Raw genomic sequence first — 18817 nt, forward strand, 5'->3', positions numbered from 1 at the left:
TAACCCTAACCACAACCCTAATTCCAACCCTAACCCTAAGGCTATGTGCCAACGTTGCGGATTCGTATGAGATTTTTCAGCACCATTTTTGAAAAATCCACGGGTAAAAGGCACTGTGTTTTACCTGTGCATTTACCGCGGATTGCCAGTGTTTTTTGTGCGGATTTCACCTGCGGATTCCTATTGAGGAACAGGTGTAAAACGCTGCGGAATCCGCACAAAGAATTGACATGCTGTGGAAAATACAATGCAGCGTTTCCGCGTGGTATTTTCCGCACCATGGGCACAGCGGATTTGGTTTTCCATATGTTTCCATGGTACTGTAAACCTGATGGAACACTGCTGCGGATCTGCAGCCAAATCCGCACCGTGTGCACATAGCCTAATTCTAAAGGTATGTGCACACGCTGCGGAAAACGCTGCGGATCCGCAGCAGTTTCCCATGAGTTTACAGTTCAATGTAAACCTATGGGAAACAAAAATCGCTGTACACATGCTGCAGAAAAACTGCACGGAAACGCAGCGGTTTACATTCCGCAGCATGTCACTTCTTTCTGCGGATTCCGCAGCGGTTTTACAACTGCTCCAATAGAAAATCACAGTTGTAAAACCGCAGTGAAATGCGCAGAAAAACCGCGGTAAATCTGCGATAAATCCGCAGCGGTTTAGCACTGCGGATTTATCAAATCCTCTGCGGAAAAATCCGCAGAGGACCAGAATACGTGTGCACATTCCTAACCCTAACCCTACCCCTAACCCTACCCCTACCCCTAGTTCTTACCCCAACATTAGTGGAACAAAAAAAAAAAAATTCTTTATTTTTTTTTTATTGTCCCTACCTATGGGGGTGACAAAGGGGGGGGGGGGGTCATTTACTATTTTTTTATTTTGATCACTGAGATATAATCTATCTCAGTGATCAAAACTCACTTTGGAACGAATCTGCCGACCGGCAGATTCGGCGGGCGCACTGCACATGCGCCCGCCATTTTGGAAGATGGCGGCGCCCAGCAAAGAAGACGGACGGACCCCGGGAGGCTAGGTAAGTATAAGGGGGGGAGATCAGGGCACGGGGAGGGGGCGTCGGAGCACGGGGGGGTGGATCGGAACACGGGGGGGTGGATCGGAACACGGGGTGGGGGATTGGAGCACGGGGTGGGGGATCGCTGTGCGGGGGGGGTGGATCGGAGCACGGGGGGGGGGATCTCGCTGTGCGGGGGAGGGATCGGAGTGCGGGGGGGGTTTGATTGGAGCACGGGGGGTGGGATTGGAGCACGGGGGGAGCGGACAGGAGGACGGGGGAGCGGAGCACAGGATGGAGGGGAGCGGACCACAGATCGGGGGGCTGGGGGGGCGATCGGTGGGGTGGGGGCACATTAGTGTTTCCAGCCATGGCCGATGATATTGCAGCATCGGCCATGGCTGGATTGTAATATTTCACCAGTTTTTTAGGTGAAATATTACAAATCGCTCTGATTGGCAGTTTCACTTTCAACAGCCAATCAGAGCGATCATAGCCACGGGGGGGTGAAGCCACCCCCCCTGGGCTAAACTACCACTCTCCCTGTCCCTGCAGATCGGGTGAAATGGGAGTTAACCCTTTCACCCGATCTGCAGGGACGCGATCTTTCTGTGACACAGCATATGCGTCACAGGTCGGATTGGCACCGACTTTCATGACGCATACGCTGTGTCACAGGTCGGGAAGGGGTTAAAGATTTTTCTGTATTTTCATAACTATGAAAATTGTACATTCATACTGAAGGCATCAAAACTATGAATTAACACATGTGGAATTATATACTTAACAAAAAAGTGTGAAACAACTGAAATTATGCCTTATATTCTAGGTTCTTCAAAGTAGCCACCTTTTGCTATGATGACTGCTTTGCACACTCTTGGCATTCTCTTGATGAGCTTCAAGAGGTAGTCACCGGGAATGGTCTTCCAACAATCTTGAAGGAGTTCTCAGAGATGCTTAGCACTTGTTGGCCCTTTTGCCTTCACTCTGAGGTTCAGCTCACCCCAAACCATCTCGATTGGGTTCAGGTCTGGTGACTGTGGAGGCCAGGTCATTTGGCGTAGCACCCCATCACTCTCCTACTTGGTCAAATAGCCATTACACAGCCTGGAGGTGTGTTTGGTGTCATTGTCCTGTTGAAAAATAAATGATGGTCCAACTAAACGCAAACCGGATGGAATAGCATGCTGCTGCAAGATGCTCCTCCATGCTTCACGATGGGAACCAGGCATGTAGAGTCCATCTGTTCACCTTTACTGTGTCGCACAAAGACACGGTGGTTGGAAAAGATCTCAAATTTAGACTCATCAGACCAAAGCACAGATTTCCACTGGTCTAATGTCCATTACTTGTGTTCTTTAGCCCAAACAAGTCTCTTCTGCTTGTTGCCTGTCCTTAGCAGTGGTTTCCTAGCAGCTATTTTGCCATGAAGGCCTGCTACACAGAGTCTCCTCTTAACAGTTGTTCTAGAGATGTGTCTGCTGCTAGAACTCTGTGTGGCACTGACCTGGTCTCTAATCTGCTGTTAACCTGCGATTTCTGAGGCTGGTGACTCGGATAAACTTATCCTCAGAAGCAGAGGTGACTCTTGGTCTTCCTTTCCTGGGGCGGTCCTCATGTGAGCCAGTTTCTTTGTAGCGCTTGATGGTTTTTGCAACTGCACTTGGGGTCACTTTCAAAGTTTTCCCAATTTTTCGGACTGACTGACCTTCATTTCTTAAAGTAATGATGGCTACTCGTTTTTCTTTACTTAGCTGCTTTTTCCTTGCCATAATACAAATTCTAACAGTCTATTCAGTAGGACTATCAGTTGTGTATCCACCAGACTTCTGCACAACACAACTGATGGTCCCAACATCATTTATAAGGAAAGAAATCCCACTTATTAAACCTGACAGGGCACAGCTGTGAAGTGAAAACCATTCCCGGTGACTACCTCTTGAAGCTCATCAAGAGAATGCCAAGAATGTGCAAAGCAGTCATCAAAGCAAAAGGTGGCTACATTGAAGAGCCTAGAATATAAGACATAATTTCAGTTGTTTCACACTTTTTTGTTAAGTATATAATCCCACAAGTGTTAATTCATAGTTTTGATGCCTTCAGTATGAATGTACAATTTTCATAGTCATGAAAATACAGAAAAATCTTTAAATGAGAAGGGGTGTCCAAACTTTTGGTCTGTACTGTATCTGATTTTGCGAGCCCAAAAGAGATTGGTTGTATATAATATTGCCTAATTATTTATATGGTGCCGTATTTTTCCTTTTTTCATCACCATTTATTCATCTCATTACTGTAACATTTGCATGTTCTTTGTTTGTTTAATAAAAATTTTCCCTAAGGTTGTTGTTATTATTATAGTTGTTATATATTAGTTTGGGGCATTACACTCCAAATTCTCTATAGGATCTATATATCATGGGAGTTGCCCCTCCTGTGCTATTTTTTAGCACCTTTCCCCATCTAGGGATTCAACTCATATGTATTTCCGGGATGTTGATTTTTGTTAAACTTTGTTACCATTTTGGCAGGATGCTTCGGGCCATTGTCCGTTTGGAAGACCCATTTCCGCCCAAGCTTTATCTTCCTGGCTGATGTGTTGAGAAGTTACTTCAGTATTGCCAAATAATCTTCTTTTCCAGGTCACCACCTGACAGCACACTGGAGGACGTCCTTCTTATCCATCATGGGACAGGAAACACGAGAGGTTAAAAGGACCCCTCCCCCTACCACCCTTCAGTGTTTTTCCTGTCCCATTATGGATAGGAACGGACGAGAGGTCTGACCGTTCTGTGTGGGAGGTGTGGATCGGGGGGCTTTGCTTCACCCTTCCCACCATGAGCACCCGCCGGCCGACACCCGCCCGAGGGTCCCTCTGCCTACCAGTGTAGCGCTGCTCCTGGGTTGAGGGTCGCTTCCCCCTGCCGAGGGCTCTCGACCCTTCCGTTGCGCCCCCTGCTGCATGCGATCCCGGCGGCTGCCTCTGATGATGGCGGCGTCTCCATGCGGCTGCTAGGGGAAGCCAAACCACGCTGCACCGTGCTCAGTTTCTGGCCGTGTGTCACTTCCGGTTTGCGGCCGAGGGGGGCGGGCGGCGTCTCTTCAGCTACAGGAAGTTCCGGAGCGGTCGGATGGCGCGGGAGCGCTGCATCAAGACGTACAGAATAAAAGAGGTATGTGCTGTGGTGAGTATTATGCGATCTTCAAGAGAACATGGAGGACGCAGCCAGATCGGAGGGGCAGGAGAGCATAACGCCAGTAAGTGGGGCAGGATCCCTGTATTATATGATACCTTACACACACACACACACACACAAAAAGAAAAGTTTCCACCATACTACCGAGTGCTATGTATTTCTTATAGGCTGCCTCCTTGCCTGAAAAATCCTTAAAGAAGCCCAGCAGAAATAAACAGTGTCCTATCTGTGCGGCTAAGATGAAGGAAACCTGGCAGAAACCCCTGTGTGAAGCATGCACCTGAAGGATCATGGGAGAGGAGCAGGCTTCTCTTATGACAAATATGAGGGCCATTATAAGAGAGGAGGTTCAAGCCTCCGTATCAGGCCTAGTACTCCCTCAGGCCTCGCTTCCAGAAAAATCTAGGAAAAGGCCAAGGGAAGAGTATTCCTCAGGAGACTCATCATCTTCCGTGTCAGATCTAGACGAGGAGGAAGAAAGTAGAGAGCCTCCGGAGCAAGGGAGAAGATATTTATTTTCCGCTGCAGACACGGGAGAACTTTTAGAGGCTGTACGGCATACTATGCAGATTGAGGATCCTCAGTCATCCTGTTTAGTTCAGGATGAGATGTTTGGAGGTTTACGCTCTCAGACCTCTAAGGTTTTTCCAGTAAACTCCCATATCCGACCCATGATTCTAGAGGAATGTGAGGAAGCGGAGAAAAGACTGACCATTCCTAAGGATTTCAGACTCCGCTTGCCGTTTGATCTAGACGAGGTTAAAGAATGTGTGGACATTCCTAAAATAGACATTACGTAGGGTAAAGTGTCTAAGAGGACTGCAATTCCTTTTGAGGACTCTTCCAACCTAAAAGAGCCAATGGATAGAAAGGCAGACGGCCTTTTAAAAAGGGCCTGGCAGAGTTAATCAGCAGTTATTGGAGCAAATATAGCAGCGACATCTGTTGCTCGCTCCATGCACCTATGGATAGATGATCTTCATGATCAGTTAACAGCCAAGACTCCTAGGGAGACTATTCTGAAATCCCTGCCTCTGTTAAAATTGGCAACCACCTTTTTGGCAGATGCATCTGCAGAATCGGTTAGGTTCGCAGCTAGGGGTCAATCCCTATCTAATGCAGCCCGAAGAGCCATCTGGCTCAAGAACTGGTCGGGAGATATGCATTCTAAAAATAAGCTGTGTTCGATACCCTTTTCCGGGGGCAGGGTCTTCGGGCCGGTCCTCGATGATCTATTAGAAAAGGCCTCAGATGTAAAGAAAGGGTTCCCTGAAGAAAAACCTAAGAAATTCCAGCCCTTTCGTAGACCCCGCTATAATCAGAAGTCAGATTACAGGGGTAAAGGGAAGCAGGGTAGATGGAGTTATCAAAAAGGTGGGGAGAACAGGCTTAAAAGCAAAGACTCGAGCTACTCAGGTTTGGGATCTAGCTACCGGAGAAAATGACGCCATCAGAGTGGGGGGTCGTCTAGCCGAATTCCTAGTAGGATGGCGGGAAGTAACGACAAGTCCTTGGGCATTATAGTTTGAGTCCCAGGGATACAAAATAGAGTTTACATCTCTCCCTCCCGAAAGATTCCTAGTTTCCAACTTCTAGCTAAAATCGGTGTCCCCCATGTGGTCAGATATACTGGACCTCCTGAAAATGGCGGCAATTGTTTCGGTACCCCCTCAGGAAGAGTACAGATGTCATTACTCGAATCTCTTCTCAGTAATAAAACCATCTGGAGAGTCGACAACAATAATAAATCTAAAACACCTGAACAAATGGGTGACATACAAGAGATTCAAAATTTAGTCAATTCGGTCAACCATCACTCTGTTAGGAAGGGGTATGGTAATGTGTACTCTAGATCTAAAGAGTGCATATTACCATGTACCCATTCATCTAAATCACCAGAAGTTTCTGAGATTTGCGGTAAATATAGAGGGAAAAATCTACCATTTTCAATTTCGCTGTCTCCCCTTCGGCCTGGCATCAGCTCCCAGAGTTTTTACAAAACTTATGGTAGAGGTGGTCGCCTATCTGAGAAATCAGGATATAATGGTAATTCCTTATTTAGACGACTTTTTAATAGCGGCAGACTCGGTAAACCAGCTCAGGATCAACTGTCAATCCCTCATTGCCACACTAGAGAGTCTAGGGTGGATCATAAATTGGGAAAAATCGGATCTGATACCCAAGTCCAGAATTAAGTTCTTAGGAGTCATGCTAGATTCAGAGACAAAAATGTCCTATCTACCAGAAGACAGATTAAGGGGCATAATGGAAGAAGTCCATCACTTTACCCAAGGCCAGAGTTCTATCAGAGACGGGATGAAAATCTTAGGATTAGTGACGGCGTGCATCCCTTGCGTAAACTGGAGCCAATTTCATTCTTGGCAGCTTCAGCAGGGAGTTCTGACGAGCTGGAACAGGAAAAGGAACTCACTAAATCAGAAGCTGAGTCTCTCTCTTCAGGTCAAAAGATCCTTGAAATGGTGCACTCTTCCCAGGAACCTTCAGGTGGGGGTACCATGGATTCAATCCCGGAGTGTTTCAGTCACAACAGACGCAAGTCAGCAACGTTGGGGAGGTTGTGTTCAAGGAAGATATTTCCAAGGTCGTTGGGAAAAGAAGGACAGCAAGAAATCATGAAACTACAGGGAACTACATGCAGTTTGGAAGGTCTTAACGGCCGCGCAGCACCTACTGAGAAACAAACATGTAAAAGTCTTTTTGGACAATACGATGACTGTAGCCTTCCTTCGACATCAAGGGGGCCCAAAACATATGGCATTGCAGGGTCTGGCGGAGCAGAACTTCAAATGGGCGGAAAAGTCGGTACCATCAGTCTCGGCGGTGCATTTGGAAGGGCCCAAGAACCAGTTGGCGGATTTCCTCAGCAGGAAAAGAGTGTCTCCTACAGAGTGGGAACTGAACAGCGAGGTCTTCAAAAGTCAGTCACCGTTGGGGAAAGCCGGACGTGGATCTGTTTGCTGCCAAGCGAAATGCAAAGGTCAGAAGCTTTTACTCCCTAAATCCCTGGGAAAACCCAGCAGCGATCGATGCTTTCTCACACCCCTGGAACAACGGTCTTCTGTATGCTTTTCCTCCTCTGGCAATGATTCCAAGGACACTCAGGAAGATCTGCGAGGACAAGGCCAAGGTCATTCTCATAGCTCCTCACTGGCCGAAACGGAGTTGGTTTCCCTTGTTAAGAAAGTTGTCAGTAGAGGAACCCCTTCTGTTACCAGAAAGAGAGGATCTTCAGCAAGGTCCAGTTCTACACCAGAATCGAGGAGCTCTTCATTTGGCGAAGATCCTGGATCCTGAACGGCAGGTCTTAAAAGCAAAGGGCCTTTCAGACGACGTTATCTCTACCTTACAAGCCAGCAGAAAACCAGTGACATGAGCTATCTATACAAAAATATGGAAACGATTTAGTGGGTTTTGCGGGGAGATGGCAGTTGATACTGACCATCCAAATATCCCAAGGATCATTCACTTCCTGCAGTCAGGATTCCAAAAAGGCCTTAGACCTAGTACATTGAGAGTCCAAATAGCAGCCGTGAGTGTGTTTTTCGATTTCCCTCTACCTACCCACCCCTGGATCAGTCAGTTCTCTAGTGCAGTCTAGAGGCTCAAACCTTTAATCAGGAGATCGGTCCCACCGTGGGATCTTAATCTAGTCCTGAATTTTCTATGTGAACAGCTGTGGAACATAACCGGGGACATAGAGATTAACAAACTCTCCCTTAAAACCGCGTTTTTAGTTGTGATCACGTCGGCAAAAAGGTTGGGGGAACTACAGGCTCTATCAGTACAGAACCCGTATTTACAAATCTTTGATGAAAAACTAGTGCCAAGACTCGACCTGGCTTTTCTCCCTAAAGTCGTCTCAGATGCCAATATGAATCAGGAGATTGTCTTTCCATCATTTTGTCAATTTCCTAAAAACCAAAAAGAAAGGTTTTACCATAATTTAGACGTAAGAGATGGTACTCAGGTATCTTGACTTATTTAGGCCCTGGAGACAGGATAACAATTTGTTCGTTCAGTTCAGGGGTCCGAATAAAGGGAAAAAATTGTCTAAAGCGACTATTGCACGGTGGATAAAGTCCACAATCAAATTGGCTTATAAAGCAAAAGGGGCGAGTTCCCCGGTTAATCTTAGAGCCCATTCATCTAGGGCCGTGGCCACGTCATGGGCAGAGAAAGGGGGCCTACGGCAGATCAGATCTGCAGGGCTGCATCATGGTCTAGCCTTAGTACCTTTTCCAAACATTATAAGTTAGATGTAGTATCGCCTCAGTTGGCTTTTGGTAGAAAGGTACTTCAAGCAGTGGTCCCACCCTAAATAAGATTTTCCTTTGATATTTCTCCAATGTGCTGTCAGGTGGTGACCTGGAAAACGGTAATTAGACCTACTGGTAATTGTATATCCAGGAATCCATCCTGACAGCACTATTAGTTCCCTCCCTATTGTATGATCTTTATACTCATGTGATGTAACATTTGTATGATTGATTATTTTGTTGGAATAAACCTTGTTTTTTACATCCATCCAGATGTGTTACTTTGACAAGCACTGAAGGGTGGTAGGGAGAGGGTCCTTTTAACCTCTCATGTTTCCTGTCCCATGAGGAATAAGAAGGACGTCCTCCAGTGTGCTGTCAGGATGGATTCCTGGAAATACAATTACCGGTAGGTCTAATTACCATTTTCTCATGGTGCCATCTATTTTGTGAAGTGCACTAGTCCCTCCTGCAGCGATACATCCCCACAACATGATGCTGTCACCCCTAAGTTTCATAGTTGAGATGGTGTTCATAGGCTTCAAAGCTTCTCCCTTTTTTCTCCAATCATAATGATGGTCATTATGCCCAAAATGTTCAATTTTAGTTTCATCAGACCACAGGACATGTCTCCAAAAATTAAGGTCTTTGTTTCTCAGTGCATTTGCAAACATTAATCTGGCTTTTTTATGCGTGTTTTGGAGTAATGGCTTCTTCCTGGCAGAGTGGCCTTTCAGTCCATGTTGATACAGTACTTGTTTCACTGTGGATATTAACACAATCTTACCAGTTTCCGCCATCATCTTCGCAAGGTCTTTTGTTTTTGCCCTTTCGTTGATATGCACATATTGGCCCAAAGCACATTCATCTCTGGGATACAGAACCCATCTCCTTCCTGAGCTGTATGATGGCTGGACATTCCCATCTTGTTTGTACTTGCGTATAATTGTTTGTACAGATAAACGAGGTCCTTTCAGGTATCTTGAAATTGTATCCAAGGACAAGCAAGACTTGTGCAAGTCCACAATTCTCTTCATGATATCTTGGCTGATTTCTTTAGACTTTCCCATGATGCTACACAAAGAAGCAGTGTGTTTCAGGTGTGCATTAAAATACATCTGCAGGGGTGTCTCTAATTAAGCTTCCAAACACATGACATCATCATATGGGCAGTCCTGAATTGTTTAAAGGCATAGTAATCTTATTGTATGTAAACTTTTGACTTTGCAGTAAGTAATAAAAATGCCTTAAAACATTCTCTCGCTCTCATTATTCTGGCATTTGGCAAATATTAACCTAAAACGAGAAAGGTTTATTCTGATTTCATGTCAGATATTGAGACAAACATGCATATGTGTCTTTTTATATAGCGTATGTAACCTTCTAGTTTCAACTGTATATATGAGGGGAGATCTCCAACACTAAACTGGAGTTGCACTCGTTTATTATGGACCATGGACAAGAGTAGAAAAAATATTAGTGCTCCTCATTTCAGGAGAGATTGTGCAGTAATGTGAATTCCTTTTGATTGAAAATATAATGTATGATATATAGTGAATCCATGAAACCAGGACTCGAGCCATGCCAACACATCTCCTGCAGGCGTGAATAAATGTATATTACAGCCATCAGCCACGCACGGCTTAGAGATACAGGTCCTTCTCAAAAAATTAGCATATAGTGTTAAATTTCATTATTTACCATAATGTAATGATTACAATTAAACTTTCATATATTATAGATTCATTATCCACCAACTGAAATTTGTCAGGTCTTTTATTGTTTTAATACTGATGATTTTGGCATACAACTCCTGATAACCCAAAAAACCTGTCTCAATAAATTAGCATATTTCACCCATCCAATCAAATAAAAGTGTTTTTTAATAACAAACAAAAAAACCAACAAATAATAATGTTCAGTTATGCACTCAATACTTGGTCGGGAATCCTTTGGCAGAAATGACTGCTTCAATGCGGCGTGGCATGGAGGCAATCAGCCTGTGACACTGCTGAGATGTTATGGAGGCCCAGGATGCTTCAATAGCGGCCTTAAGCTCATCCAGAGTGTTGGGTCTTGCGTCTCTCAACTTTCTCTTCACAATATCCCACAGATTCTCTATGGGGTTCAGGTCAGGAGAGTTGGCAGGCCAATTGAGCACAGTAATACCATGGTCAGTAAACCATTTACCAGTGGTTTTGGCACTGTGAGCAGGTGCCAGGTCGTGCTGAAAAATGAAATCTTCATCACCATAAAGCATTTCAGCCGATGGAAGCATGAAGTGCTCCAAAATCTCCTGATAGCTAGCTGCATTGACCCTGCCCTTGATGAAACACAGTGGACCAACACCAGCAGCTGACATGGCACCCCACACCATCACTGACTGTGGGTACTTGACACTGGACTTCAGGCATTTTGGCATTTCCTTCTCCCCAGTCTTCCTCCAGACTCTGGCACCTTGATTTCCGAATGACATGCAAAATTTGCTTTCATCAGAAAAAAGTACTTGGGACCACTTAGCAACAGTCCAGTGCTGCTTCTCTGTAGCTCAAAAGTGGCTTTACCTGGGGAATGCGGCACCTGTAGCCCATATCCTGCACACGCCTGTGCACGGTGGCTCTGGATGTTTCCACACCAGACTCAGTCCACTGCTTCCTCGGGTTCCCCAAGGTCTGGAATCGGTCCTTCTCCACAATCTTCCTCAGGGTCCGGTCTCCTCTTCTCGTTGTACAGCGTTTTCTGCCACATTGTTTCCTTCCAACAGACTTACCATTGAGGTGCCTTGATACAGCACTCTGGGAACAGCCTATTTGTTGAGAAATTTCTTTCTGGGTCTTACCCTCTTGCTTGAGGGTGTCAATGATGGCCTTCTTGACATCTGTCAGGTCGCTAGTCTTACCCATGATGGGGGTTTTGAGTAATGAACCAGGCAGGGAGTTTATAAAAGCCTCAGGTATCTTTTGCATGTGTTTAGAGTTAATTAGTTGATTCAGAAGATTAGGGTAATAGGTCGTTTAGAGAACCTTTTCTTGATATGCTAATTTATTGAGACAGGTTTTTGGGGTTATCAGGAGTTGTATGCCAAAATCATCAGTATTAAAACAATAAAAGACCTGACAAATTTCAGTTGGTGGATAATGAATCTATAATATATGAAAGTTTAATTGTAATCATTACATTATGGTAAATAATGAAATTTAACACTATATGCTAATTTTTTGAGAAGGACCTGTATATCATGGCACAGGTGTTTTTTATGTAGTTTATAGTGATCTTGTTTGAACTTAGTTGGTTTTATAGGGAAACTCTGTTGTTAAGGTATAGAAATTCACACTTGGCCTCACTGTACACTTAATGTTGTCGATCATAAAAGCAAAGTTTGGCCAGAAAGACTGGACCTGGTCTTGTGGGGACCATATGAGCACATTCAGCAGCACAGAAAATAGAAAAGGAAGATTCATCCAATAAGATATCAGAGATCTAGGAAGCCAACAGCATAATTACCCTCCGCTTTCTCTTACAGGCCCATCATAATATATTTCTTCCAGTAATTTTCTAACTTGTCAGCACATTCTGCGCATGCTGTCATTTGGCTTTGTAGTTTACAGATCTCGGCAGGTAAGAGAAAAATTCTCTTAATCCCAGGGGGTAGGTGGATCCTCCAAGTTGTAAGTTCTATAGAAAAGGGCTTTCAGTGCCCAAAGTCATTTGAACAGTTTTGAGTGGAGGAGAATGTTGTGGTCTAGAGGCAAAATGGTGATCAAAGCCACAGCCAGTGACTGAGAAGAATCTGCGACTTCTCTGTATTTAGTGGTTACTACTCACCTGGGTAGTCATCTGTAGGAATCTCCTCTTTACACCGCTCATCACCCCTCACATATGTCGCTGCAGTATTAATATGGGTCAGATCTTCACCCTGAAACAAATATTGCACTCGTCACAGACAGATGGAGAAGTCACATCTATGATCAGCTCTAATCCTGCCATCTCCACCGTTTTCATTACACAAGTATAAAACATATAATACTGGTGGATAAAACAAGACTGAGCACAAGACCTTCACAGCCGTTTACACATCATAGGGGAGATCTCATGACACCTTCTCTCCATCTACCTGATGATCCTGAGGAACATTGGGATCTTCTTGTTTACAGTCCTGGGGAAGAAGAGAATGGGGACAGGTCTCTGGTGTTGTCCTCTTACTGGATAGATCTGGAGGAAACACATACAGGGAATTAATTCATTCTTTACATACAGATAATTATGCGCCTTGTGTATTTAGCCCTGTCTATTACCTGGTGATGTGAGAGGCTGGGGAACCTCCATCATGACGTCCTTGTACAGATCTTTGTGTCTTTCTAAATACTCCCACTCCTCCATGGAGAAATAGATGGAGACATCCTGACACCTTATAGGAACCTGACACATACAATGATACCGTCATCCCACGATCCCTTCATACCGTTACTGTATAATGTACCAACATTCCCAGCAGTGTCACCTCTCCGGTCAGCAGCTCAATCATTTTGTAGGTGAGTTCTAAGATCTTCTGGTCATTGATGTCCTCATGTATCAGGGGGTGAGGTGGAGGTCCCGTGATTGGGCTCAGGGGTCTTCCCCATCCCTCAGACACAGGGTCCTGACAGCGCTCACTAGAGGTCTTCTTCACTACTGTGTAATCCTGGTTATGGAGAGACACGTTAATAAATCTCACTACAGACATTTCCAGAGTCCTCACCTCTCCAGTTCTGTCCATCTGTTATTCCCATAGATAAGAATGATGTAGTGTGACGTCATCAGAATCTCTCACCTCTCCAGTAAGCCGGAAGAGGATCTCTAGGGTGAGGTGTAATATCTTCTCCGCCATCTTGTCTCTGTCCATATCTGTCTTTGATGGGTAAATCATGAAAATTCTCTTTTATAGAAGATCTTTTTTTTTTTTTTTGATTCAAATAAATTTTTATTAAGAATAACAAAATAAATGACATGTTACATTCTTATTTTCAATACAAAGCTCTTTTCCCCCCCCCTTCAAACATTCCCTTTCAATCCCACCACCCCCCAACAAAGCAGCTCACCTTGCTTAGCACTTCCATCATTAGACCAATATACTATCTAATCCCTCGGCCAATAATATAAGCCACATTTAACATTACCATTAATTAGGAACCTTAATTAACTCTCCCTCTATAATACCCCTATCCCATAGCAATCCACGGAGATCACATTTTATTGAACATTTCGATTTTCCCTCTTTTTTTATAAAACCCCTTTTCCAGTGTCAGGCCCTGCTTCACATACTGGAGGAACTCTCCTCTTGACGGCGGTTCTTCCCTAATCCAATTTCGAGCTATTACCTTCCTAGCCATGTATAACAATCTGGCAATAGCTATCTTTAGGTTGTTATCCACTCCAATCTCATCCACACATCCCAACAAGCACACTATAGGATCCCTTGGCACCTTACATCCATACGCACCTTCCATACGACTCAAAACTACCACCCAAAAAGCAGCCAGTCTCGGACACGTCCACATCATATGGAGTATATCAGCATCTGCAGTTTTACACCTCGGGCATTCAGAATCATCACGCAAACCAGCCTTATATAGCACCATCTGTAACTTATAAACCCTGTGTATCACATAGAGCTGTGACAGTCTATACGGTTCGCTCAGTGACAATCGTGGGACCCATTCTAGCACCGACTCCCAAGTCTCATTCTCCATTGGACCCAGATCCCTCTCCCACTTAGCTCTCGCCATTATTGGAAACCCCAATAGGAAAGTGTGCAACAGATCTTTATACAAAGTAAATATGACTCCCCCAGTAGTCCCTTCATTACACACATACTCCAGTACTATATCCCTCTGAATTCCAATACCTCCGTTTCTACTCTGAGCTCCAAAAGCATGCCTCATCCGCAAATACTGAAATTCCCCCACAGTCCCAAGACCAAATTCTGCCTGTAATTGGGAAAATGATTTCAATTCACCTCGCTCAATTATTTGATACACTTATTGAATCCCTTTGACTTGCCATTCTGTCAGTACCCCCAGTGCCTCAAACTCCTGTAAGTTGCTGTTATGCCATAGCGGTGAGAATCTAGTCAAATCCGTGACCCCCCGTATATGTCTCAGCCTACCCCACAGCCAGCGTATCAACAACACAGTCGGGTATAATTTCCCCAGAGCCCCCAGGGATCCATCCTCCAAACATTGTACCACTGGCCTTCTTTTTGTCACCACTTCCATCAGCCGCTGTACCGCCCCAGATGACCCTTCATGCGCCCAGCCTTTTAAATGCTGACTCTGGGCTGCAAGAAAATATATTTCAGGGTTAGGCAATGCCAATTCCCCATCTTCCTTGGGTCGCTGAAGTGTCTCCAGTTTGATACGCGGATGCTGTCTCCCCCATATCAAATTCCTGAACAGAGAGTTAATCTGTCTAAATCTCCCGCGTGGTATCCAAACTGGTGCATTATGAAGAATATACAGTATTTTTGGCATCACAATCATTTTAATAAGATTCACCCTACCTACCACAGATAAATGCAGTTTAAGCCAAGCATCCGCTTTCGCTTTAAGAACACCTAAGATTGGAGTCAGATTTCTATGTATATAGTTAGTAACAGGCATAGATACCCATATTCCAAGGTACTTAAATTGGCTAGTCACCTCCAGTCGCCCATCCTCCAGTGGCTCCCCACCATCATCATCCACCTTAAACAAGACAGACTTACTCCAGTTTATCCTAAGTCCCGACACCGATCCGAAACGCTCAATAATCCCAATGGCTCCCTCCACGGACGTACCCGGGTCAGCCAGAAATAGCAGAATGTCATCCGCATACAACGCCACCCTTTCTTCAATCATCCCATATTTAAACCCAGTCACCTCATCAGACCGTCGAAGCTTAGCAGCCAGTGGTTCCACAGCCAGAGCAAACAAAAGAGGAGAGAGCGGACACCCCTGTCTCGTCCCTCTAGCCAATTGTATGGTCCGTGATAACTCCCCATTTACCCTAACCCTAGCCATCGGCATCGAGTACATCAGTCGAATCCAGGATATGAACTGCGGTCCAAACCCCATACTCCGGAGCACCTGCCAGAGATATCCCAACTCCACACTATCGAACGCCTTATGAGCGTCTAAAGATGCAATAACTCTCTGGCCACAGTTGTCGGATCTGAGTTGCAAATTCATATACAGCCTTTGTAAGTTGATCGCAGTGGACCGATCAGGCATAAAGCCGGACTGGTCTGAGTGCACCAGGCCGGAAATAACACTTGTCAACCTCATCGCCAACACCATAGCCAGAAGTTTAACGTCTGTAGCAAGCAAGGAGATTGGCCGATATGAATCTGGCTGTGTCGGGTCCTTCCCCTCCTTAGGAATCACCACTATTATGGCCTCCCGCATAGATGCCGGTAGACGACCGCCACTCCTAGCCTCCTCCAGAAGTACCCTTAATTTAGGGATCAGCACTTCCCCAAAGTTTTTATAAATTTCAGCAGGAAATCCATCTACGCCAGGTGCCTTCCCATTAGCCATAGACTGCAGTGCCCGACCCAATTCCTCCTCCGTGATGGGAGCTTCCAAATCTTATCTATGTCACTCAGCCTTGGGAGCTCCAATTCCTCAAGGAACGCCACCGTGTCCTCCACCGACCGATCTACCTGAGAGGAATATAGGTCCGCATAAAAATCCGCAAAAATGTCCAAAATCTCTGAAGTCTCAGAGACAGCCACACCGCTCCCCGATACCAAAGAATGAACAAAGGAAGTGTTTCTCTGGGCAGAAGCCACCATCGATAGCAAATGACCCACAGATTCGCCCTCCTGGTAAAAAGCCAGATTCATGAATTCCCTCTTCCTTTCAGCCTTACCGAGCAGTACCTCCTCCAACTGACTCTGAGCTGCCTTTAGCCTCCTCCCAGCTTCCGGAGTACCCGCTATTACCATCTCATCCTCGGCTATCCTCAGCCCTTCAACCGCCAACCTCTCTGTCTCTCTCGATTTCCTCTTACACCTGCTAATATCCCTGAACAGCAGTCCCCTCAAGTACGCTTTCATGGCTTCCCACACAGTAAGAACATCTACACTTCCCTCGTTGATCTCAAAAAATTCCACCAACTCCTTCTTTATCTTTTCCAAGTCCATACTGTGTAGCCAATTAGGGTGAATCTTCCACTCCTTCCTGCTCCCGATCCGTGTCCCCACCGGCCGAAATTCCACCTCAACTGGACTATGGTCTGAAAGAGCCCTAGGCAAATATCTCACCTCTCCTACCATCGTGTCCAGTAAACAGTTACCCAATCCTAGACAAAGTACCATGAGCTGGCGAGTAGCATGAGTACGTCCTTTCCCCAATATGTCTAACTCTCCATAAATCAATCATACCTACTTCCCGGACATAGGTCCCAAACGTAGTGATATGTCCCCCTGTTCTATTCTGGGGATTTTTGTTTTTGTCCCAAAAGTCATCACAGATATTATTAAGATCGCCAATAATTAGAGATGGTAACGGTCCCCAACGCTCTACCCTCTCCAGTACCTCTCTTATCTTCTTACTTGAGTATGGGGGCGGAATATACATTGCCGCTATACACATCAACACTCCATTTATTTTACATTTCACCACCACATACTGACCATCCACATCCTCTTTTACCATTACCTCCTCATACTGCACCCCCGCAGGTATTAACACAGACACACCCCTAGAGTACGTCAAGAAAGTAGAATGATACGCCCTCTGTATCCAGCGCCTATTCAATACGTTTACCCTCTCCCGCACTAAATGTGTCTCCAGCAGACATATCATCGAGACCTTCTGTTCTCGGACATACTGCAGACTTGCCGCCCGCCGTGTTTTATCCGCCAGACCTCTCACATTCCAACTCAATATTTTAATACAATCTCCCATCATGTGGCTCATCATTTCTTAAAGTATCCAATTTCCCAAGTATGAGCTGCCCCACCCATAGCACCCCCCTGCCCCCTTCCAACTTGCCCCCCTAACCCTCCCAATATAACGCATTCTTCCTCTCATCAAGAGTGGGGCTCCACTGCCCACTGCGAACACTCTCTCTTACTTAACCCTCTCCATTCGCGTCCCGCTGCCATAGCAATCACAATTTCCCCCCCAACTTTCACTTTATTGTATCTTAACATTTCAACTTATATAAACATATAGAAAAAGTACCAAACCAGTTCACAGTACCCAGCATAACCCTCCTCCCCCGTACTTAGTAGTTGGTACTGTCCCCTCCGGCCATTCCTTCAATATGGCCCAGCAAAACCCCCAACAGTTGCTCAACTCTTTAACCATTGCTAACGAGCGCAGAACTCTCCTCTATCGACAGAGAAAACAAATCCCAACTGGATCTCGCCGAAATGTCAGTCGCCCATTCCCTTAAGTTTTTTCTCATGAGTATCAAGCCACTGGGTAGCGTCCTCCGGTGTCAAGAAAAAGTGGGTCTTATTAAAAGCCACCAGTCTCAGCTTGGCGGGAAACATCACTGAATACTGCACTCCCAGCTCCCTCAGTCGCCGCTTGACTCCAGTAAACTTCATCCGCTGTTTCTGAACCGCAGCGGAATAATCCGGATAAATGGCGATTTTTTGACCTCCAGCCGTCAGATCCTCCATCTCTCTAGCCTTTCTGAGGATAATGTCTCTGTCTCTGTAATTGAGTATTTTAGCAAGCATGGTACGGGGATTCGCTCCTGGGGCAGGGGGCTGCGGCTGGACCCTATGAGCACGTTCAACAGCAAAAACTTTTGTCAACACTGTGCTCCCAATCTTCTCCAGCAGCCAATTTTCAACAAATTCTGTGGGATTTCCCCCCTCAGTCTTTTCAGGCAGCCCCACTATACGTATATTATTTCTTCTGGATCTATTTTCCAGATCCTCATTTTTGGCAGCGAGCTCGGCTATTGCTTGGGCGAACTTCTTTTCAGCTTTTTGTAATTTCACTATGTGATCTTCTGCCGTACTCACCCTCTCCTCCACCACTCCTATACGTTTGTCCATTTTCTGCAGAGCCGCATTAATCTGTGCCGTGTCCCCTTTAACTTCCTGCATCTGCTGGGCCAAGGAGTTCAGGGATTGCTGACATGAAGAGATCAGTGTGATAACATCTCTAAGAGTCGCTCCTCTCCCTGTGATATGGCTTCAGGTCCCCCACTAGCCCCAGCCATGCTGCCTCTCTCCTTCCCCCTCTGTACCTCATGCTGCTCAGCCTTGCTTGCTTCCTCCTCCTGGTCAGCTCCAGCTCCAGATCCTGGTTCTGCCTCCTCAGCAGACTCCACTCTGGCAT

At 45.5% G+C, this 18817-nt stretch overlaps 1 protein-coding gene across 3 annotated transcripts in view; it reads right to left on the reverse strand.

The window, feature by feature from the left end:
* The window catches only part of LOC138663574 (oocyte zinc finger protein XlCOF22-like), a 43468-nt gene that overhangs the window by 22845 nt on the left and 1806 nt on the right, over positions 1-18817 (reverse strand). For 2 of the 3 annotated variants that reach the window (XM_069749823.1, XM_069749821.1), the window contains exons 2-6: positions 13306-13383; positions 12997-13176; positions 12791-12914; positions 12610-12707; positions 12321-12411 (exon numbers count right to left, since the gene is read on the reverse strand). In XM_069749823.1, the coding sequence (XP_069605924.1) occupies positions 12321-12411; positions 12610-12707; positions 12791-12914; positions 12997-13176; positions 13306-13383 (571 nt within the window). Of the gene's footprint in view, positions 1-12320; positions 12412-12609; positions 12708-12790; positions 12915-12996; positions 13177-13305; positions 13511-18817 lie in introns of those variants that run through there. The other variant, XM_069749824.1, reaches the window with a different exon arrangement.

The sequence above is a fragment of the Ranitomeya imitator genome, chromosome 2, assembly GCF_032444005.1.
Source record: "Ranitomeya imitator isolate aRanImi1 chromosome 2, aRanImi1.pri, whole genome shotgun sequence".
Taxonomy (NCBI): domain Eukaryota; kingdom Metazoa; phylum Chordata; class Amphibia; order Anura; family Dendrobatidae; genus Ranitomeya; species Ranitomeya imitator.